This window comes from Vicugna pacos, chromosome 22 (genome assembly GCF_048564905.1).
Source record: "Vicugna pacos chromosome 22, VicPac4, whole genome shotgun sequence".
NCBI lineage: Eukaryota > Metazoa > Chordata > Mammalia > Artiodactyla > Camelidae > Vicugna > Vicugna pacos.
In genome coordinates this window covers 25,460,022-25,483,611 of record NC_133008.1, presented here as the reverse complement: position 1 = coordinate 25,483,611, position 23,590 = coordinate 25,460,022, and the positions used below count along the sequence as shown (strand labels likewise).

The window sequence follows — 23,590 nt, the reverse complement described above, 5'->3', positions numbered from 1 at the left end:
GAGTTTACATACAATGGGATGTTATTCAGCCTTAAAAAGAATGGAAAGTCTGATACATGCTACAATATGGATGAACTTTGAAAACATTATGCTAAGTGAAATAAGCTAGTCACAAAAAGGCAAATAATGTATGATTCTACTTACAGGAGTTTCCTAGAGTAGTCAAATTCAGAATCACAAGCTAGAATGAGATTGTCAGGGTCTGGGGGCAAGAAGGAACAGGGAGTTATTGTTAATAGGTACATATTTCAGTTTTGTGAGATGAAAAGTTCTGTGGATGGATAGTGGTGATGTAAACATAAAACTTTGAATGTACTTAATGCCACTAAACTGCACACTTAAAAATCATGAAAATTCAAGATACTGAATTTCCAAAGCATTCCTGAGGAAAAGAAACAATGCTGGAGGCATTGCACTTCTTGATTTCAAACCATCTTACAAAAACATGATAATCAAAGCAGTATCGTACTAGCGTAAAAACAGACACACAGACCAATAAAACCAAACCAAGAGCCCAGAAATAAACTCACAAGTATATGGTCAACGACTATTTGACAAGGGCACCAAGAATAGTCATGGTAAAAGGGTAGACTCTTCAACAAATGGGAACACTGGACAACCACATGCAGCAGAACGAAATGGGACCCCAGTCTTCCACCACTGACAGAAATTACCTCTAAGTGGATTTTAAATTAAACAGAAGACCTAAAACCATAAAACTTTTAGAGAAAAATGTAGAGAAAGACTCTTTAATATTGGTCTTGGCAATGATTTTTTATTTTTTGGCTATGATACCAAAAGCACAAGCAACAAAAGCAAAAAACAGCAAATGGGACTCCATCAAACTAAAAAGTCTGCATCAGATGGTCACAACAGAGCTGGGGAAAATGAGGAAATACTGGTCAAAGGGTACAAATTTCCAGTTATAAGGTTAAGTTCAAAGGATCTAATCCACAGCATGATGGTTATAGCTAACTATGCTGTTTATATGAATATTACTAAGAGAACAGATCTGAAATATTTTCACCAGAAAAATAAATGTTATGTGACAGGATGAATGTTTTACCTAATTATATGTTGGTAGTCATTTTGCAATATATCAATGTATCACCGTAATATTATACAATTTTACATGTCAATTATAATCTCAACAAAGTTGATGAAAAATGATCAAATACTGGAAATTAAATACTGCATAAATCCAATTTCCATCACAATGGGTACATTACTTCCTCCTTTTTTCTGTATCATTTCCATTTCTGTCTAACTTATAAGGATACACGTGATTCTATTTAGGACCTGCCCAGATAATCTGGGATAAGTTCATCCTTTACAAAGATTCTAATTCCAAGTAACACTCACCCTTTTATTTAGAATGTGGATAAATTGTCTTGGGGGCCACTATTCAACCCATTACAGAAATATTTTCTAGTTGACTCCATGGAAAGCCTTATAATCACCTGACTCAAGGAAAGATGGTCATGGGTCTGTCTCTGGAAATCATGTCCAGAAATGACATCTTCATCTGGTGCCACCACTGGTGACTCTGAGGAGAACCAGTCCCAGGACAAGACAACACAGGAAGGAGTGAATGAATCCCTGCTCCCGTTTGTATACATTTCTTACCTCTGAAGACCTTGTAATAAAAGTTATCTCTTTTTATTGTTTGAACATATTAGAGTTAGAGATTCTTTTCCTTAATAAAACTGAAGTCTTCCTCACTGATGATGTTCAAATATATCTCAGTCATCTCAAACCACTGACTTAGTCTAATGATGCTAATGTCATAGATAATGAAATTACTTGGTAGATACTAAAGTTCTTCAGAAGGATATGGTGTATCAGTGACCAATTCAATTTATTACTAAATAGGTGACTGAAAGGTCATGTCACTCATTCCACTTTTGTCCTAACTGCGGGATGACACTGACATAGGTCTGCTGTGGATCAGGTGGAAGCTAGTCTCTAGATATGACCACAGTCTTGCTTCAGTACTTCCTTGTCCTACATAATTTCTGCAATATGCCTACTTATGAGAGTGATACTCTGCAAGAAATTCACTAAACCTAGAACCCTCGCCTCAGGCTCTGCTTCTCTAGAACCTGAACAAAGAAATAAAATTTACAGAACTGAAATCATGTGTCAAATATCACAGGGCTAGACAAAAAGCCAAGTCAGGTGTCAATCCAAAATTAACTTGGCCATTCTGTTGCCTGGCTATTCTAGAAGAATTTGGTGATGAAAGAACTGATTCTTTCATTATAAGCCTTATGACTCACTCAGGATTTCTGTCACTTTTCTTCAGTCTAGAAACCCAAGTCCAAAATACATGGCACAATCACAGAAAAGAAGATATCCCACTGATGAGTTTTCTCAAGGCTCCCTTCATGTCCCTGTTTCTCAGGCTGTAGATGAAAGGGTTCATCATTTGAGGAACCACACCGTACATAACTGAAGCCACCGCAGTCTTCCTGGATGAGCCAGCAACTAAAGAACTAATGTACACCCTGAAACCCGTCCCATAAAACAAGGACACCACGGAGAGGTGAGACCCACAGGTGGAAAAAGCTTTAAGCTTTGCCCCTGCTGAAGGCATTCTCAAAACAGAGGAGACGATTTGAGTATAAGAGAAAATGATCCCAGAGAAAGGAACAACTCCAAACAGGCTGGCCATAAAGTATAACAGGATGTTGTTGATGAGGGTATCAGAACAAGCCAGCTTGATGACCTGAGCAAATTCACAGAAGAAGTGAGGGATTTCCAGGTCCTTGCAGAAGGACAGCCGCAGCACCATCAGACTGAGGAGCAGGGCGTTCACAACGCTAAGGAACAGTGACAGGAGAACCAGCAGGCCACAGAGTGGGGGGTTCATGATGACCATGTACCTCAAGGGGTGACAAATGGCCACATAGCAGTCATAGGCCATAGCTGCAAGGAGAAAATTTTCCCAACAGGGAAAAAGCAGGACAAAGCACATCTGGGTGAGACAGCCTGCATAAGTGATGCTCTGATTCTGTGCTTGGATGTTTAGCAGCATCTTTGGGATTGTGGCTGTGCTCATACAGATGTCAGTAAAGGAGAGATTGGAGAGGAACAAGTACATGGGGGTGTGGAGGTGGGAGTCACAGCTGACGGCCAGGATGATGAGCAGGTTTCCTAGGACGGTGACCAGGTACATGGTCAGGAAGAGGCAGAAGAGGAGGGGCTGCAGTTCTGGGTTATCTGTCAATCCCAGGAGAAAAAATTCTGAAACATCAGTTTGATTTCTGGTTTCCATGTTGTTGATGAATCTGATGGGAAAATGGAGTGAAAAGAGAAGAAAATAAACGGCCCCCAGATGAGCAGCGCCAGTATCAACTGCGAACTTTTTAGAAATGCAAATTCTTGGTATCACTGCAGATATACTGCTGACAAACTCTGGGGTAAGGGCCAGCCATCTAGGCTTTAACAAACCTTCCAAATGAATTTGATACATACCACAGTTTTAAAAACAGTGCTTAAATAAAAAATAAAACTGTGTGTTTCATACTTTGTGCCAAGTGCTTAGACTAAAACAAAGAATAAGACATGACACTACCTCCAGAAATATTTCTTGCCTCAAACAAAAAATGAGAATGAAGTTGTCCTCTCTCTCCTGTAATTATGGTGTCCAAACTTTGTTCTCAGAATCATCTGAAGGGCTTATCACATTATAGATGAGTTAGGTCATAACATCACTCCATTTATCCATGGGGACTCCTTAGGGTGAGGTTACATCATGAACATGAAATGCACAGTGTGTGGAAAAGAGTAAGTCTGATTTCAGATGATCTGACCGCTGAGTTCACTCTCTTAACCAATCATTGTGAACGCTACTGTATAGAACAGAATTGGCATTCCTAAACCAACACTTAAATTTTATAATTTTCCTGTAAAATTGTTAATATTTTAATCTAGGACCATACTCCAAATCTTTCCCCTTCCCTACAATGTCTGTCTGACTCTATCCATGAAGCAGTGTGCAGCAGATCATGGCATCTATCCAAAAATACGCTCTGCACCTGAGCAAAAGTTAGAAAATGTTGTCTGTAAACTAGAGCTCGTAAGACTCTCTCATGAAATGCAACTCATCTGCATTAGCGATTAATTCTAAGAGAAGTGTGGCGAATGTCAATGACATTCTCCATCTCATCTCAGCAGGACTTCTTCTCTTTAGGTGCTAGGTGGCACATCAGAAAATTTTTTTTTAAAGGAACAGCTAAATGAGGCAAAGAATAAGATACATAGGCTTCTAAAAAAATTGATAAAGATAGCAACAATTGTTGGTCCTCGGAAGACAGAGGATTAGAAGACCAAAATTTGATACTTACAGAATAATCGGGCATCTGAACAGGACCGTGTCTGTGAAGCGCCGGTCCTCCCTCACCTGGGGGAGACAGAAGTGGCCCTGACAGCCTTTATCATTTAGTGTATTACTTAGACTCAAACAGTCTGAATTTGATCCACGGCCAGTATTTTCTTTGAGAATGTTGAAAATTGTTCAACCGAATGGTAAGCTTCCGAGTCCTCATTTGTGTAAAGGGAACTATCGTGTAAGTGTGTGGGGACATTGCAAGGATGAGAAATGAATAGAAAAAGAGCAGCTAAAATAGTGCTCATCACAGGGGACCCTCATATTGACCCTTCCAACTGTGGTTTTCTCGTTCTGCTGTAAACAGTGGCACCTGGCAAGCTTCACTTCTCAGAAGGAAGCTGTCGGGTGGAGCAGGTTGAAGACAGTCAATAGAAAGAATATCCCCAGCATGATAACTGGAAGTTTCAGGGAAGAGTTCATGAACCAGAACTCCAGATGGGAACCTTTATCATGTAGACAAGGAACAAAGGAAACATCAATGATATAAATGTGCCTTTGCAGGGTGAGGGGAAGCTCAGTGGTAGAGCGCATGCTGTGCATGCACGAGGTCCTGGGTTCAATCCCCGGTACCTCCATTACATAAATAAGTCAATGTTCATTTGCCACAAATACATGATAAAGTATATAGCAATTAAATGTATTACATGTTAAAATGAATTAGATATACTAACCCATACAAATAATGAAAACCTGTAAGAGAAAAACTTTTGAATGACAAAGTATACAGCTTTTGAAAATTTTAACTGTATATACTGAACCCTCACAAGTGATAATCTATAGTAAAAATGAACTTGTATGCATTTGTTTTTATTATGGATTATTCAAGCAAAAAATTACAGAGAGAACAGTGAAGGTCGTGATACCCACCCAGTCAACAGCGTGAGATTCAGACACTTCACTGTCCTCATTTTAGGTGTTTTTGTTGTAAGAAATAGTACAGATGTATGTGGAGCCCTCACATCACGTGCCAGCACAACTCTGATTATTTTCCTTCCCCTGGGGACCCATTACATGAATGTCACATACATTAATTTTCAGCAATTTTTTACGGTAGTTCATGCTATCATTCCATAAACAGTTGCATTGTTTTGCATTTTGAACGCTTTGAATAATCAGGACCACACGGTATCTACCATTTATAATTGGCGTTCTTATGTAATTTTTCTTTTCTTTACCATTGCTGTAGTTAATCTACCTTCATTAATTTTAACTACCAGGGAGTAGTCCACTGTATTGTTACATCATGTTTTATTTCTCTCTTCCCTAACTGATAGGTATTATGATTAACGCCTTTATCTTATGTTTCTGAACACAGATACAATATAAAGCAACGCACGGGGGATACCATTACATTCAACGTCACGTTGTCTCTAGGAAGCAGAGAACAAGAACTGGGGGGGATATAAAATAGATGTCTTTGGAATGTGTGTGATTTTGTTATTTATAAAAAAAGATCTGAGGTTGATATATCAACAAATGTTGAATTTCAATGTTTGTTAATTCTGAAATGAGTTGAAGGGTGGTCTTTTCCCCCTCAATTTATTATGCTATCTCTGCTGTTCTTGTATTAAGTACTTGGCAATTCTATAAAGAGAAACAGGTGTGCTGGCAAGGAGGCCAGCTGCCTCTGTGTTTCTCCCCTGCATCTTCATAGCCCCGCTACAAAGATAATACAAACACACTTCTGTGCAGTGGTGTGTGAAGACCCAGGAATGGAAGTAAAATGAAAAGCTGGTCAAACCCTTTACCCTACAGCCACCACAAGAATTCAAGTAAATGTCAGAAAGTTTTATAACAGTCATCATGTTTGAAAAGAGGGCAGATTTCTGCTCAGGAGGGTAACAATTTTTTCCATTTTTTAGAGAAAATAGGGGACGAGCAGATTGAGAACTGGGTGAGCATTGGAACAAATGTACCTGAGAACTTGTCAGCACGGACACTTGGTTCTGATCATTTCATACATTTCATACAATTCTCCTCATTGCTTCCATTAGATGAATTTGTAGTAAAACCCTAGTTCTCGTTACAAAAATATTAACTAAGGGACTTTAAGTCACCTGAATGGAATCAGTGTAGAATGATTTCTTGACATGACACCGGGATACTGAAGACAGAAGATCTGCCTTCAGGAAGAGAAGGGAGACCAAGTGAGACAATGGACTCCTGGTCAGGAAGGCTCATCCCTGCGAGGAGGCTCAGGTGTGCCCGTTCTCGACAAGGCAAAGGCTGTTGAGTGAGGTTGTCACAGGCTGGCTGCTTACAGTACGTGCATCCCTGGGGAATCAATATCCAAAGCTCCTCATTAGATAAATATTTTTAGTGCCATTCTGATCCCTGGAATGTGCAAATCCTTGAAGACCAAGATTATAGAAGAGGAGAATTAATGACAATTAATCCCTGACCTGTTAAACCAGGTGCCATCATCCAGCTCTCTCTACCTGTTCCATCTCACCTCCACTTCACATACCTTGCACACTTACACACACACTCCTTTTCTAATTAATTTCAGACTTCTTTTTTTAAAGTTATAAACAGAAGCAGCTGTATCTAATTGATGTCAGGAAACCTGATTCAAATTTTAAGAGTGAAGTACATAGTCTATGTATTGGGTACAAATAATGTATTTATAAATATAGTTAAATATTATAAAATTCAAACCCTTGGGGGTGTTTCACCTTTAGAGTCATTGAATGTTTTCTGTACCTTAATTTCTGTTCCCTACATTTTACACAGTAGTAGCTGTTCTGTTCTCTGTGATCAATTGTGACCGTTCTCAACAAGAGAGAGTTCAGGCTCCTTACTTAGTCTCACAACCCTCTTTTCCAGTTTCCACCCAATAGATTCATGAATGTACCTTTTGCTTCACTTTGGGGGATTTTGGACTGAATTATGATTCTTCATTTTGATTGTCTTTTGATAAAATACAATGTCACTGAAAAGCAGTAGTGTGCAATTTTGTCCGTGAGTCAGAGAAAGACAAATATTGTATAAATCACTTATATGTGGAATCTAAAAAAGTAGAACTCATAGAAACAGAGAGTATAATGGTGCTTGCCAGGAACTAGAGTGGGAGAAATGGGGAGATACTGGCCAAAGGGTACAGACATTCAGTGTTAGATGAATAGCTTCCAGGGATCTAACGTACAGCTCGATGACCTTAGTTAACAATGATGTATTTTGTACCTGAAAGTTTCTTACTGTATCAAATCATCACGTTGTGAACCTTCAATTCACACAATGTTATAAGTCAATTATATTTCAGTTTAACTGAGACAAATAATAATACCAACTCTACTGTATCTGCAGGAGTCTATTTTACTAGTGTTCTGCCCCTTCCGCAAGAAAGATTCAAAATTCTGATTTTAAAAGCAGCATTCTCTGGATTTTCTTGGTAACATCTCTACTCTGCCTAAATCTGAAAAAATAATAGCTTAATTTTGTTGGAATTTGACCTTTTATAAATTGGATTAGAAGGTACGTTTTCCCTCTGGTCTTAACTTCTTTCACTCTCTGAAATGCTTGCAAATAGAAAAGGAAGCAGAAGGGAACTTAACCACACAGGGGAAGAGTCCGATGCGGTGACGGCAGAGGAGACTGCTGCGGTGTGCTCTGAAGACTGGGGAGGGGGCAAAGGCAAGAAATGCAGGTGGGCCTCGAAGAAGCAAAGAAGGAGCTTCTCTCCTGAGAGACTGCAGAAGGAGCCAGCCCTGCCAGCTCCTTGACCTTAGCCCAGTGAAACCGATTTCAGACTTTTGACCTCCACAAGTGCAAGGGAATAAATTTGCGTTGCTCAAAACAAACAAACAAACAAACAAACAAAACAGGTCATCTCAATCGATGCAGAAAAAGCATTTGATAAAATTCAACATCCATTTATGATAAAAACTCTCACCAAAGTGGGTATAGAGGGAACATATCTCAACATAATAAAAGCTATATATGACAAACCTACAGCCAGCATAGTACTCAATGGTGAAAAACTCAAAAGCTTCCCACTAAAATCTGGGACAAGACAAGGATGCCCACTATCACCACTCCTATTCAACATAGTCCTGGAAGTCCTAGCCACAGCAGTCAGGCAAGAGAAAGAAATAAAAGGGATCCAAATTGGAAAAGAAGAGGTAAAAGTGTCATTATATGCTGATGACATGTTACTATATATAGAAAACCCTAAAAGGTCCACACAAAAGCTACTAGAGCTGATTGAAGAATTCAGCAAGGTAGCAGGTTACAAAATTAACTTTCAAAAATCAGTTGCATTTCTTTACACTAACGATAAATCAACAGAAAAAGAAAGTAAAGAAACAATCCCCTTTAAAATAGCACCCAAAGTAATAAAATATCTGGGAATAAATCTAACCAAGGAGGTGAAAGAATTATACAAAGAAAACTATAAACCACTGATGAAGGAAATTAAAGAAGACTTTAAAAAATGGAAAGATATTCCATGCTCTTGGATTGGAAGAATCAATATTGTTAAAATGGTCACACTGCCCAAGGCAATCTACAGATTTAATGCAATCCCTATCCAATTACCCAGGACATATTTCACAGAACTAGAACAAATCATAATAAAATTTATATGAAACCATCAAAGACCTAGAATTGCCAAAGCATTACTGAAGAGAAAGAAAGAGGCTGGAGGAATAACTCTCCCAGACTTCAGACAATACTATAGAGCTACAGTCATCAAGACAGCATGGTATTGGTACCAAAACAGACATATAGACCAATGGAACAGAATAGAGAGCCCAGAAATGAACCCACAAACTTTTGGTCAACTCATCTTCGACAAAGGAGGCAAGAATATACAATGGAATAAAGACAGTCTGTTCAGCAAATAGTGTTGGGAAAGCTGGACAGCAGCATGTAAAACAATGAAGCTATAACACTCCCTTACATCATATACAAAAATCAACTCACAATGGATTAAAGACTTAAACATAAGACAAGATACAATAAACCTCCTAGAGGAAAACATAGGCAAAACATTATCTGACAAAAATTTTCTCCTAGAAGAAATAAAAGCAAGAATAAACAAATGGGACCTAATGAAACTTACAAGCTTCTGCACAGCAAAGGAAACCAGAAGTAAAACAAGAAGAAAACCTATGGAATGGGAGAAAATTTTTGCAAGTGAAACCGACAAAGGCTTGATCTCCAGGGTATATAACCAGCTCATACGACTCAATAAGAAAAAAATAAACAACCCAATCCAAAAATAGGCAGAAGACCTAAACAAGCAATTCTCCAAGGAAGACATACAAATGATCAAAAAGCACATGAAAAAATGCTCAATATCACTAATTATCAGAGAAATGCAAATCAAAACTACAATGAGGTATCACCTTACACCAGTCAGAATGGCCGTCATTCAAAAATCCACAAATGACAAATGCTGGAGAGGCTGTGGAGAAAGGGGAACCCTCCTACACTGCTGGTGGGAATGCAGTTTGGTGCAGCCACTATGGAAAACAGTGTGGAGATTCCTCAAAAGACTAGGAATAGACTTACCATGTGACCCAGGAATCCCACTCCTGGGCTTGTATCCAGAAGGAAATCTACTTCAGGATGACACCTGCACCCCAATGTTCATAGCAGCACTATTTACAATAGCCAAAACATGGAAACAGCCTAAATGTCCATCAACAGGTGACTGGATAAAGAAGATGTGGTATATTTATACAATGGAATACTACTCAGCCATAAAAACCGACAACATAATGCCATTTGCAGCAACATGGATGCTCCTGGAGAATGTCATTCTAAGTGAAGTAAGCCAGAAAGAGAAAGAAAAATACCATATGAGATTGTTCATATGTGGAATCTAAAAAACAAAAACAAAAACAAACAAACAAACAAAAACAAAGCGTAAATACAGGACAGAAATAGACTCACAGATGTAGAATACAGACTTGTGGTTACCAGGGGGGTGGAGGGTGGGAAGGGATAGACTGGGATTTCAAAATTGTAGAATAGATAAACAAGATTACACTGTATAGCACAGGGAAATAAACACAAAATGTTATGATAACTCACAGAGAAAAAAATGTGACAATGAGTGTGTATATGTCCATGAATGACTGAAAAATTGTGCTGAACACTGGAATTTGACACAACATTGTAAAATGATTATAAATCAATAAAAAATGTTTTAAAAAAACAGGTCGTACTAAGATAGGATAGGTTCTAAATCCACATGACTGGTGTCTTTAATACAAGTTATTACAGCAATTGTTGTACGGCTGCACTGAGCAATAAAATCAAGTTAATAAGGGTGGGGCGTCTGTGCCATATTTGGAAGCACTCCATTGGAGATGTATTTGTCCCACTGTACTTCTTGTTATATAGAGAGGAAATTCTGAATTTTTATTCTTGAGTCACTTGTTTTGGCGGTTTATTAATTTGTTGGTTATTTATCTTTATTTTTTAAAAGTATAGTAAAATACAAATATATATATATATAATTTACCGTTTTAGTCACTTTTAAGTGTCCAGTTTAGTGGCGTTAAGTACATTTACAATCTTGTGTTCCTGTCACCCTGTCTGTGTATAAAACTCTTCATCTCACAAAACTGAAGTCTGTACCTGTTAAATAATAATTTTCTATTCCCTCTTGTCCTCAGACTCTGGCAACCTCATTTTAACTTCTGTAACTGTGAATCTGACCACTCTAGGAACCTCATGTGAGTAGAATCATGCATTATTTGTCTTTTGTGGTTCACTTAGCATAATGCCTCCAAGGTTCATCAATGTTGGAGCGTGTATCAGAATTTCCTATCTTTTTTAGGTTGAATAACATCCTTTTGTGTGTTCAGTCAGCCCTCCATATCCCTGGGTTCCGCATCTGTGGATTCAACCGAACTCAGATCAAAAATAGCCGCCTCAGAATTCCAGAAAGTTCAAAAAAACCCAAAACTTTAATTTGTCGTGCACTGGAAACTAGTTACATAGCATTTACGTTGTATTAGGTGTTATAGTAACCTAGATACGATTTAAAGTATACAGGTGGCTGTGAGTCGTTTATATGAAAATACTGTGCTATTTTATGTAAGAGACGTAAGCATACATGGGATTTGGAATCCATGGGGGTCTTGGAATCAACTCCCTGTAGAAACCTACGATGACTGTGTATATCCTCTCTTATTTATCCGTTCGTCGGTCAGTGGACATTTGGGTTGCTTCCACATTTTGACTATTGTGAAATAATGCTGTTTGACCATAGGTCTACAAATAACTGTTTAAGTGGTTGCTTTCATTTAATGTGGAATATACCAAGAAGTGAAATTACTAGGTAATATGATAATTCTATTTTTAATTTATTTGAGGCAGTGTCATACTCTTTTTGACAGCAGCTGCACTATTTTACATTCTCACCAATAGTGCACAAGCATTCCAATTTCTCCACATCATTGCCAGCACTTGGTTCTTTTCTTTTCTTTCTTTTTATTATAATTGACTTACATTAGTTTCAGGTATACAACATAGAGATACTATATTTTAATAGATTATACTCCACACAAAGTTATTATAAAAATTGTGGCATATTGGCAATATCATATGACTCAGCCCAGTGCTATGTTTCTACTTCTATAGTTGGGTATTTCCATAACTAAAGGTTTTTTGAAAACTGGCATTTAGGGTACCAGTCAGTTTCATGGCTGTTTCTTGAGTGGCCACATGACCCAATAATCTGGCAGAGATCTCATGAAACTGAATTCCTAAGAATGTAAAGGTAGAGGCTCCCACTGATGCCACCCTTGGACCAAAATCCAGAGTGAGGATCTGGCTGGAGACCCATTCAGCCAGCCTGTCTTTGTGTATGTTAGACTGTTTCCTCCTTTGGCAGAACTGGAAGGAAGCCATGGTGTCTCTGCAGAGGGCTGCCTTCTTGAAGTTTAGAGGAGCTGGAAGCAGCCTTGTATCTTGGGGTTACATCACTGAGTGGATGTAGGGAAATTTTGGTTTTGGTTCTTAAAGTGATGAGGAAGACTGGCTTCAAAAAAAAATGGAAACTTCATCTATGAGAAGCCCTGGACCTTGGAGAGACAGAGTCTGGGAGACTAGGAGAGTTTGCTCCCTGAGGAAATGGTGCAGATCACTGTTGGAAAACATACGAATTGCTCCAAGTTGCCTCCTGAAGACCTACAACAGCCAGCACAGCCTTCTTACTGTCACGTCCCAGCCCCTATAGGACACTGAACTGTTCGGGGAATAGGGGTGACATTAGACAATTTGTCTAACAGGGAGCCTTGGGGATTGACTTTTTATTGGCCCAGAAATTGTAAATATTCCCTCCGTTCCTACAATTTGTCCTCCACCCCGGTTTTCCTTCTTTGGGCCAGGAGGATGCCTGCCCCAGGCCTCTAGGAAGCATCTTTCTGTTTCTAAGATTTAACTTCATCATTCTTGTCCTTTCCTGGATGCAGAGGCACCACCTTTACTGTGCATCATCAGGGTGGGAATGGAGCCAAATCTGCCTCATGCCTCAGTGATTATGTCAAGAAGAGGAAACATAGACCAGTAAAGCCCTGTAAGTGGATTTGAGGGACGAGGAGAGAGGGAGGGAGGGATGCAGAGGGAGACAGGGCTAGTGAGTGAGCCAGAGAGTGTGTGCACTTGGAGAGAAGGCAGGCAGCAGAGGTGCTTTGCCCTCAGAGAACTGGGAGAGTCTCTCTGGTTCATTTCAACCCCAAGTTCCTAGCCCAGAATCCAATTATCACACTTAGCTCGTTCGACTTAGTCCAAATGTGATGCCACCACATCATTTCCAAAGCCCATGATTTGTAGTTCAGTTCTTAGTACCTGGACCTGCTTCTCCAAGCTCACTTGAGTATCCCAAAGAACAGAGGAGTTCCCACCAAACTTTTGTAGGCACAGGTCTATTTCCAACATTGAGTCTCTCTATGAAGCTCTTGGTGATTCTTGATGTTTCCAGGTGAGAGATCCTGGACACCAAGTTCTGGAGTTAAATGAGGGATGGGAGTTGTACTCCTTGAGTAGAACCTCATCAAGATAATTAAGGGAACACATGCGGCTCCCAGTTCCTCCTCAAACTTTTCCCAGAAGCTGTGGAAGTGTGAGCAGGTGATGCTGGCTTAGGTGTGCAGGACAGGAGGATGAGCTCATTGATTCAGTTAGTAATTTAATCAACAGGGCACTCATTAGTCCCACTTGGGATTTAAAAAAAAGGCTAAATCTTTTAGCCGAATGATGGTACTATCAGATAGAATGTTGTCAGAGTCACAGAGTGACATAAACCTCTAATCTGATGTCGGGACACAGAGTAAGAAACCATCTTTGACGTGGGGGAACTGTAGAGGTGAAATTTGGCAGAGGATGGTAAGGGGGCCAAGGAACTCCAGGAGGAGAGAATGCAGAAGGCAGCATGGCTCAGGGGAGAGTCTGTCAGCTTTGGACTCAGGCAGCTGTGCGTTTGGAACCAAGTTCACCATTTAATAGCTGCGGGAGCTACCCATCCTTTCTCCTCTTTGAGCCTCAGTCATCACACCTGTAAGATGAGGAGTATGACCCCTACCTCACTGTTTGTTGTTAGGATGGTGTCATATACGTAAAGTGTCTATTATAGTGCTGAGCACATATTAGGAATTTATTAAATAATTTGAAATGTGAAGAAGCACAAAGACAGGAGATTAAGGGGAAGGGTGGGTTTTGAGAGGGATTGGCACATTGCCCCCCAAAGCTGTCAGAAAACATAATTTTAGGAGGGCAGCAATAAATAAAGCACAAGTATAAATTTTTAGTAAAGTTGGGAGATTTTTTTAAATAAGAAGGTAAACATTAGAACTTGTTCAGTGAACGATGGTGGTTAATAAATGCTCTTGTGTAGACAACACTTCCCAAGGATCTCTGCCTGATTGAGCTACATTTCTTGAGTACTCAAAATCTCAGGGTAGTTTTCTATTATGCCTATTTCAGCATAATTTGATAAATGCCTCTTAGATCTGTTTCCTTCACTCAACTGTAAATGCATTAATTCACTCTTGATCCTTGAAATTATAGAGATTAAGTGTATAGGCTGCACAGAAAGAGAAAGAAAAAGGCCATATGATATCACTCATATGTGTAATCTAAAAAGAAAAAAGAAAAAAAGGACACTATGAACTCATCTGCAAAACAGAAACAGACTTGCAGACATAGTGAACAATCTTATGGTTACCAGGGAAAGGGGGTGGGAAGGGATAAATTTGGGAGTTTGAGTTTTGAAAATATTAGCCACTATATGTAAAAACAGATTTTTAAGAAAGTTTCTTCTCTATAGCTCAGGAAACTATGTTCAGTATCTTGTAATAACCTTTAATGAAAAAGAATATGAAAATGAATATATGTATGTATATGCATGACTGGGACATTGTGCTGAGCACCAGAAACTGACACATTGTAACTGACGGTACTTCAATAAATAAAATGAAAAATGAAATAAAAGAAGAGTAGGCTGTAGATTCAGATTGCTTGGCTTAGTTCTTGACCACCCTCTATCTGTGAAACCCCGTATGATTTTATTCATCTCTTTGTGCCTCTATTTCCTTGTACATAAGGCAGAAGCAACCTCACTGGATTGTTCTGAGTAGCAAATTGACAAAGAAAATAGAATAGTGCGTGGTGCTAGAGAGGACACTAAAAAAGAGAATCACTGTTTATTCATGCATGTATTGAAAAATTGTGTTTCTGCCTTCTTTATCTCAGGCAAGGGCCACAAAAATGACCGAAGATACAAACTCCCTGCTTTTGAGTGTTTGGAGGACAGGGTCTGTGTCTGTTCATGTCTTTGCCCACACTCCTGACCCCAAATCCTGGTATGTGGCAGCCATCAATAATTGCTTATAGCAAAAAGTGAGCGAGTGAATAAATGAGTAAAAGTAATATAGCCAGAGCTGTAATTTAGGAAGATTATTCTGGCAGTGATTTCATGATGGTTTGGAGGAGACAATGGATGTATGAAGACTAATTAAAAACTAGTACTTGGCAACCCAGAACTAATGAGAGCCTTGATTCAGGGTGGTGGGAGGAAGGGTTAGACGAAAATTGACTATTCGGCTGTAAAAGATGTAGCAAATCATTGACAGATTGGCTTTGGCAGTGGAAGTCATGAGGGAGGAAGAATCAGTGTTTCGATCACAGGTGTCTGGAGTGATGGTGATTTCATTCATGGAAATAGAGGCTCCGGGGGGGGGGTCTATTTTTAAACATGGTCAACTTGCCATGCCAGGAAGAAAGAGAAAGAGAAATCACTGCCTATTCTAACCATATTATTCTGTGTCAGATACTATGTAGACAACTTTACATCCATAACTCATTTAAGCACCATTGTTATCATTCCCTTTTGACCAAGAAAGTGAGATTAGCTTAGGCTACTTGCTTTTGAGATCACCTAGCTAGGAAGTGGGGAGCCCATGGATCATATCCAGGTGTTTCTCTTTTCATGGCCCTTCCTTAAAGCTGAGATGATGCTGAGACCATGCTGCGTTGCAGGGCCCTGGACCAGCCGTCTTCCACGTGCTGCCTCACTTCATCTCCAAGGAAACCCCAGAGGTGATTAGTATTTCTCCGTAGCCTAAAGATACAGAAAATGAAGTTTAGAGAGGTTAGTAGTCATTAACTAATGGAACCAAGATTTGAATCCTGGTCTATCTGAATCTGATCATCTGTTTGCATCTTTCTGCACTACGTTCATGTAAATTATCCAGGTGGAAAAGCTGAGTCTGCAAGCAGAAATGCAGCTCTGGGAGTTAGGGAGTTGTAAGTCTGGGAATCAATTTTGAAAACCATGAGACCTCTACAAAGAGCATTTCTCTCTTCTTTTTTTGTATATATATTCTTTTTATTGAAGTATAGTATTTTTATTGAACAGTTTGCAACATTGTGTCAGTTTCTGATGTACAGCACAATGCTTCGGCCATACATGAACATACATACATTCATTTTCATATTCTTTTTCAGTGTAAGTTACTACAAGATATTGAATATAGTTCCCTGGGCTACAAAGAACGTTTTTAAAAGCAGCCCTTAACATGGAGTGTAGGGCATTTTGTAAACACCCTGAAATGGTATGCAAAGTAATACCAAAATGTGTATTTTTCTGGGGGAAGGACCTATCATTTTAGCAGAATCTCCAAAGGATCGTGGGACAAAAATTGCTAAAAAAAAAAAAGCCAAAGTGAGAATTTTTAAGATCTATTCTCTCAGCAAATTTCCAGTATTCAATACAGTATTACTAACTATAGTCACCTATAATGACTGTATATTAGATTCCCAAATCTTAGTCTCCTTACAACTGAAAGCTTGTACCCTTTGCCCCAGCATCTCCCTGTCTTCCACAGCCCTGGTAACTACCCCTCTGCTCTCTTCATGCAAATTATCAGGGTGGAAAATGAATTTGACTTTTTAAAAAATTTCACGTATAAGTGAGGTTATATAATATTTGTCTTTTTCTGCCAGGCGTATTTCATTTAGCATAATGTCCTCTAGATGAATTCATGTTGGAACAAATGACAAGATTTCCTTCTTTCTCATGGCTGAATAGTACTCCACTGTATATCCACACCACAGCTTCTCTATCCATTTCCCACTGCTAAACACTTAGATTATTTCCATATCTTGCCTATTGTGAATAACACTGCAATGAACGTAGGAGAGCAGATATCCACCTGAGAGATAACTTCAGCTATATATTCCGAATGGGATTACTGAATCATTCAGTAGTTCTATTTTAATTTGTTGAGAAACTCACCCTGTCCTCCACAGTGGCCCATGAGGGCACAAGGATTTCCTTTTCTCCATATCATTACCAATACTTGTTATATCCTGTCTTTTTGATAAAAGCCATCCTAAAAGATGTGCAGTGGTGCTTCACTGTGAGTTTATTTCTCTGATGATTAGTGAGGCCGAGTACCTATTGGCCACTGGTATATCTTCTTTTGAAAAATGTCTGTTCAGGTCCTTTGCCCATTATTTAAGCTGATTATGTGTGTTTTTGCTTTTGAGTTGTGTAAATTCCTTATGTATTTTGGATATTATTCCCTTATCACCTGGTTTGCAAATATTTACTCCCTCTCCATAGGTTGCCTTTTGATTTTGTTGATTTTTTTTCCTGTGTAGAAACTTTACTGTGGTCTCACTTTATTTTTGCTTTTTCCCTATGCCTTTGGTGTCATAACCAAAAAAAATTTGCCAAAACCAGTATCAAAGAGCATTTTCTCTCTGTTTTCTTCTGTGAAGCTTTATGGTTTCAAATCTTGCATTTAAGTCTTTAATCCATTTTGAGTAAGTTTTTTTGTGAGTGGTATAAGAGAAGGGTCCAATTCAGTTCTGTTGAGTGGATATCCAGTACCCCAACACCATTTATTGAAGAGGCCGTCCTTTCCCCATTGTATGTTCTAGCCACTGCTGTGAAAGATGAGTTGACTTTACGTGAAGGGTTTATTTCTGGGCTCTTGATTGTGTTCTTTAGTCTATTTGTCTGTTTTTATGCCAGTATCATACCATTTTGACTGCTGTAGCTTTGTAGTATAGTTTGAATTCAGGATGTGTGATGCTTTCAGCTTTGTTCTTTTTCAAGATTGTTTTGGCTATTCAGGCTCTCTTGTGGTTACAGGTGAATTTTAGGATTATTCCTTCCATCTCTGTGAAAAATGTTACTGGAATTTTGATAGAGATTATATTCAGTCTGCAGATTGCCTTTGGTAAAATGCACACTTTCACAATATTAATTTTTCCAGCCCATGAATACAGGATATCTTTCCATTTGTGTCTCCTTTAATTTCTTTCATCAGCATTTTATAGTTTTCAGCATACAGATCTTTCATTTCCTTGGTAAAATTTATTCCTAGGTATTTTATTCTTTTTGATGATAGTGTAAATGGGATTGTTTTATTTATTTATTTTTCAGATAGTTTGTTATTAGTGTATAGAAACACAACTGATTTTTTAAATTGAAATATAGTCAGTTTACAATGCAGTGTTAATTTCTGGTATACAGCATACTGATTCAAATATATATATGTGTGTGTATATGTGTGTGTGTGTGTATATTCTTTTTCATTATAAGCCATTACAAGGTATTGAACATAGTTCCCTGTGCTCTACAGTAGGATCTTGTTGTTTATCTATTTTATATAGAGTAGTTAGTATTGGCAAATCCCAAACTCCCAATTTATTCCTTCCCACCCCATTTCCCCCCTGGTAACCATAGGTTTGTTTTCTTTCTTTTCTTTTCTTTTGGTGGAAGAAAGGAATTTTAATTTAAAATTATGACTTAATAGGTCAATAGCTAAATGATGGACAAATTTATTTTTAAATTGAATTACAATGCTGTGTCAGTTTCTGGTGTACAGCATGATGTTTCAGTCATACATATACATACATATATTTGTTTCCATATTCTTTTTCATCATAGGTTACTGCAAGATACTGAATATCGTTCCTTGTGCTCTACAGTAGAAACTTACTGCTTATTTATATATAGTAGTTATTATCTGCAAATCTTGAACTCCTAATTTATCCCTTGCCATTTCCTTCCCCTCCTGGTAACCATAAATTTCTTTCCTATGTTTGTGAGTCTGTTTCTGTTTATAAATAAGTTCATTTATGTCTTTTTTTTTTAGATTCCACATATAAGTGATACCATATGGTATTTTTCTTTCTCTTTTTGGCTTACTTCACTTAGAATGACAATCTCCAGGTTCATCTATGTTGCTGTAGATGGGATTATTTTATTCTTTATGGCTGAGTAGTATTCCACTGTGTGTGTGTGTGTGTGTGTGTGTGTGTGTGTACATATATATACCCCTGCAACTTTTTTATCCAATCATCTGTCAGTGGACATTTAGGTTGCTTCCATGTCTTGGCTATTGTAAACACTGCTGCTGTGAACATTGGGGTGCATGTATCTTTTTTGGATTAAAAGTCCCTCCAGATATATGCCCAGGAGTGGGATTGCTGGATCATAGGGTAAGTCTATTTTCAGTTTTTTATAGATCTCTGTACTATTTTCCATAATGGCTGCACCAAACTGCATTCCCACCAACAGTGTAGGAGGCTTCCCTTTTTAAACTTCCTTTTGTTAGTATTTCTTGGCACGTTTTTAGTGTTACGTCTTCCTTCAGCCCTCCTGTGACATTGCCGCTTAGGTGTGTCTCTTGGGTACATGCGGTGATGGGGATTTCTTTGTCCAACCTGAATCTCTGTTTTCCTAATGATTAATTTAAGCCATTTAAAACCTTTGTTACAATTACTTATATATTTTGTAATTTTTAATTGCTTCTTTATATCTCCTTTCCTAACTTAAAGTGGCTTGATCAAAATCTCTATTTTGGTTCTGCCCCTGCTATAATTTAGAAGTTATGTTTCTATACGTGTGATTTTGGTGGTCATACCTAAGTTTTAACAACATACACTTTATGTAGAAAGTCCAAACTGCTGTTGCAACAATTTTATTTTAATTTCCCTTTTTGTCTCATATAATTTTTGCACGGTATTTTAATCCATCTATTTACAAACACATTCTCATTATTATTGTTATTAATATTATTAATATTTTAAAAGTCAATGTTTTGTTCACTTTTTTTCTACGTTAATACCAATTTCTTCGCTAATCATTGCTTCCTGAATAATGCTTTTTTCTTGACTCAGTTTGTTTTATCTTGAAGTAAATCCTTCAGTAGTTTTTTCAGCAAGGGTTTATACGTGGTCTACTCTCTCAACCTTTGGCTGAAACAGGGATATTCAGGGGAGCATCCTTGAGCCAAAGATTGACATATGAGTTGCTGTAAACACTTCATCAGTGGTTCAAGATGCAAGACATATGTAAGTTGATATCACAGACTGGAGATTAAGTGTAATCTCTTCTAATCTTCCAGAACCATCTCAATAGCATTCATGTAACTTCCCCCTTTCAATACTTCCGGAGGAAGCACGTCTATGGAACCAGACAACCAAACCAGGGCATCTGGGTTTATCCTCCTGGGACTCTCAGAAAAGCCAGAGCAGGAGGCCCTCCTCTTTGCTCTGTTTCTCTGCATGTATGTGGTCACAGTAGTGGGGAATCTGTTGATCATCCTGGCCATCAGCTCAGATGCTCGCCTCCACACCCCCATGTATTTCTTCTTAGCCAACCTCTCCTTGGTTGATTTTGGCCTGGCCACCAACACTGTCCCCAGAATGCTGGTGAGCATCCAGATTAGGAGCAAATCCATATCTTATCCTTGCTGCCTGACCCAAATGTACTTTTTCCATTTCTTTGGCATCATGGACAGTGTCTTAATAGCCGTGATGGCTTATGACAGGTTCGTGGCTATCTGTCAGCCCTTACATTATACCACCATCATGAGCCCACTCCTCTGTGGCCTGCTGGTCGGTGGCCCATGGGTGTTTTCCTGCCTCATCTCCCTCACCCACATCCTCCTGATGGCCCGTCTGGTCTTCTGTGGCAACAATGAGTTGCCTCATTACTTCTGTGACCTCAGTCCGCTGCTCAGACTTTCATGCACTGACACCTCGGTGAACGAGATCTTTGTGCTCATTGTGGCAGGGATGGTGATAGCCACACCTTTCATCTGCATTCTGGCCTCCTATGCGCGCATCATTGCGGCCATCACGAAGGTCCCCTCTGCAGGTGGCAGGAAGAAAGCCTTTTCCACCTGCAGCTCCCACCTGTCTGTGGTCGCCCTCTTCTATGGGACCACCATTGGGGTTTATCTGTGTCCTTCGTCTGTCCGCACAGCCGTGAAGGAAAAGGCATCCGCCGTCATGTACACCGCAGTCACCCCCATGCTGAACCCCTTTATCTACAGCCTGAGGAACACAGACCTGAAGGGGGCCCTGAAGAAACTTCTTAACAGAAAAATCACCTCATCTTCTTGACCACCAGGACACCTGGGAGCTTCCAGAGAGTTAAGATTGAAACATCTGGATTCTTGGGCAAAAATTTGGGATTGTGTGTGTTGGGAGAGCAACCACTTTGACTTCAATTGCAGAAGCTTTAAAGGTAACCTCAAGGTAGCCCTGTAACCATATTTCTCAACTATTGGGGCCACTAAGGGTCCTTTTGGGTCTGTCTCATGCTGCATTCCTACAAGGATTTGTCTAGTTCTAGCAGATTCAATTTATCCTGGTTCAGAACCCATTGAGCACTCAACAAATATTTACTGAGTGTCTATTCTGGGTTTGATGTTAGATGCTGGACATAGTGTCATGAGCAGGAGAGACAAATGCCCCCACAGTTTATAGTTGAGTGTGGGAGAAGATATTGCACACATAGTTGTAATAGAATGGAATATGAACCTGAGTGGAATGATGGAGTACGGTCGGAACACCCAGCAGAGTCTGGAAGGGAGAATTGGGGAAGGTCTCCTGGGAGGGATGATCCCAAAACCCAAAGGATAAGATGGTGGTTTTCAGGCAAAAGGGAGGAGAAAGAGCGTCTCAGAAAAACACGACGACACGTGGAAAGATGAGAGAGCAAGAGAAAGAGAGAGAAGAATGCATCCATGAATGGAAAGATCTTGTTACGGTGAGTTACTTGGGGATGCTAGGTCATTAGGGCATTAGGACCAACCTGAGTTGGGTCTTTCTCCAAAGAACCAGGCAGTTAACTTGACTTCCAGGGACCAAAGTCAGGGGGCAAGTGGATGAGTTATACAGCCCCTACTCACTCCCATCGCTTATCCTATCTTCTGGCTGAGCAAGATGGCTTATGCTAGATAAAAGTTGTGTGAGGCGCAGGGGAGAAAGAGATTCAGACCGTGCACTAAGAAAGCAGAGGAACCATCACTGGATGGCATATATCTTCACAGACAAAGAGGAAGATACCAATCAATAGAATCATGAATCTCTAAACCCAAGGAAAATCGAGGCATGTCTCAACTGACATATGTGCCTGTGGAATGTATACACTGCTTATACCAGGAAGTGAAATTTGTTTATTGCAGATTTTCCTTATGCCATCTTACCATGTTTCTTTGTTTTTTAACTGAAGTGTAGTCAATTACAGTATGTCGATTTCTGGTGTACAGCACAATGTCCCAGTCATGCACATACATAACATATTTGTTTTCATATTTTTTTCTTTAAAGGTTATTACAAGATTTTGTACGTATTTCTCTGTGCTATACAGAAGAAACTTTTTTTAACCTATTGTTATACATAGTGGCTAACATTTGTAAATCTCAAACTCCCAAATGTATCCCTTCCCCCACACCCCTTTCCCTGGAAACCATAGGATTGTTTACTATGTCTGCAAATCTGTTTCTGTTTCGTAGATGAGTTAATAGTGTCCTTTTTTTTTTAGATTCCACATGTGAGTGATATCAAATGGTATTTTTCTTTCTCTTTCTGGCTTACTTCACTTAGGATGACGATCTCTAGGTCCATCCATGTTGCTGCAAGTGGCATTATTTTATTCTTTTTATGGCAGAGTAGTATTCCATTGTATATATACCACAACTTCTTCATCCAGTCATCTGTCGATTTACCACGTTTCTCTGCACTGTCTCATTTCTTCATTCTGAAGTTCCTATGAAGGCAGCACATTGTATTTATGTCTAGTGCGGAATAGCCCTAATATGCACATGGAGATCTACTACTAGAATGAAATGGGCAGTGACTCTGAATGGGGCCAGAAGCTTTCAAATGGTGCTAAGGAGCTGACACCCTCTTAAGCAGAATGGCTTTGAATAATCATACGTCTAACTTTCTTCTGTTGCTTTCCTTTCAAGAGAGTTAAATTAGGCTTTCTCAGTTGAACAAACAGACCTCCAGCCCTGGCCCTCTGGTAGGTTGGACAGACAGTGAAAAATTCACTTTCTGTTAGATAGTCTGGTGAAGAAAATCCAGAATTTAAGAATACTGGAGGGGGAGGGTATAGCTCAGTGGTAGAATGCATGCCTCGGATGCACGAGGTCCTGGGTTCAATCCCCAGTAACTCTGTGTCAAACAAACAAACAAACCTAAAATTATCTCCCCCCATTAAAAAAAAATTTTAAAACCCAACAGAATACTAGAATTGGCCAAGGGGAACCCATGAATCTTTTTGGAATAACCCCAATTCAGGGGAAAGTTGATTCACAGCCCTTCTGCCACATGAATGTAAGTGGTTACGGTCCTGCGGGGAGCGGACTGGAATGGCCAGCGATGGGAATGGATTAGAACCTGGGGGCTCACAGAATTCCGTGAACACCT

At 39.3% G+C, this 23,590-nt stretch overlaps 2 protein-coding genes across 2 annotated transcripts; one reads left to right on the top strand and one right to left on the bottom strand.

Moving 5' to 3' along the window:
* Window positions 1-2,338: 2,338 nt before the first annotated feature.
* On the bottom strand, window positions 2,339-3,292 carry LOC102534009 (olfactory receptor 7G2-like). The gene has a single exon (XM_072947004.1). The coding sequence runs from the start codon at window positions 3,275-3,277 to the stop codon at window positions 2,339-2,341; it is 939 nt and encodes a 312-aa protein (XP_072803105.1). The 5' UTR covers window positions 3,278-3,292.
* Window positions 3,293-20,332: 17,040 nt separating this feature from the next.
* Window positions 20,333-21,274, top strand: OR1M1 (olfactory receptor family 1 subfamily M member 1). The gene has a single exon (XM_006206253.2). It carries the CDS (start codon window positions 20,333-20,335, stop codon window positions 21,272-21,274), a length of 942 nt encoding a protein of 313 aa, XP_006206315.2.
* Window positions 21,275-23,590: the final 2,316 nt, after the last annotated feature.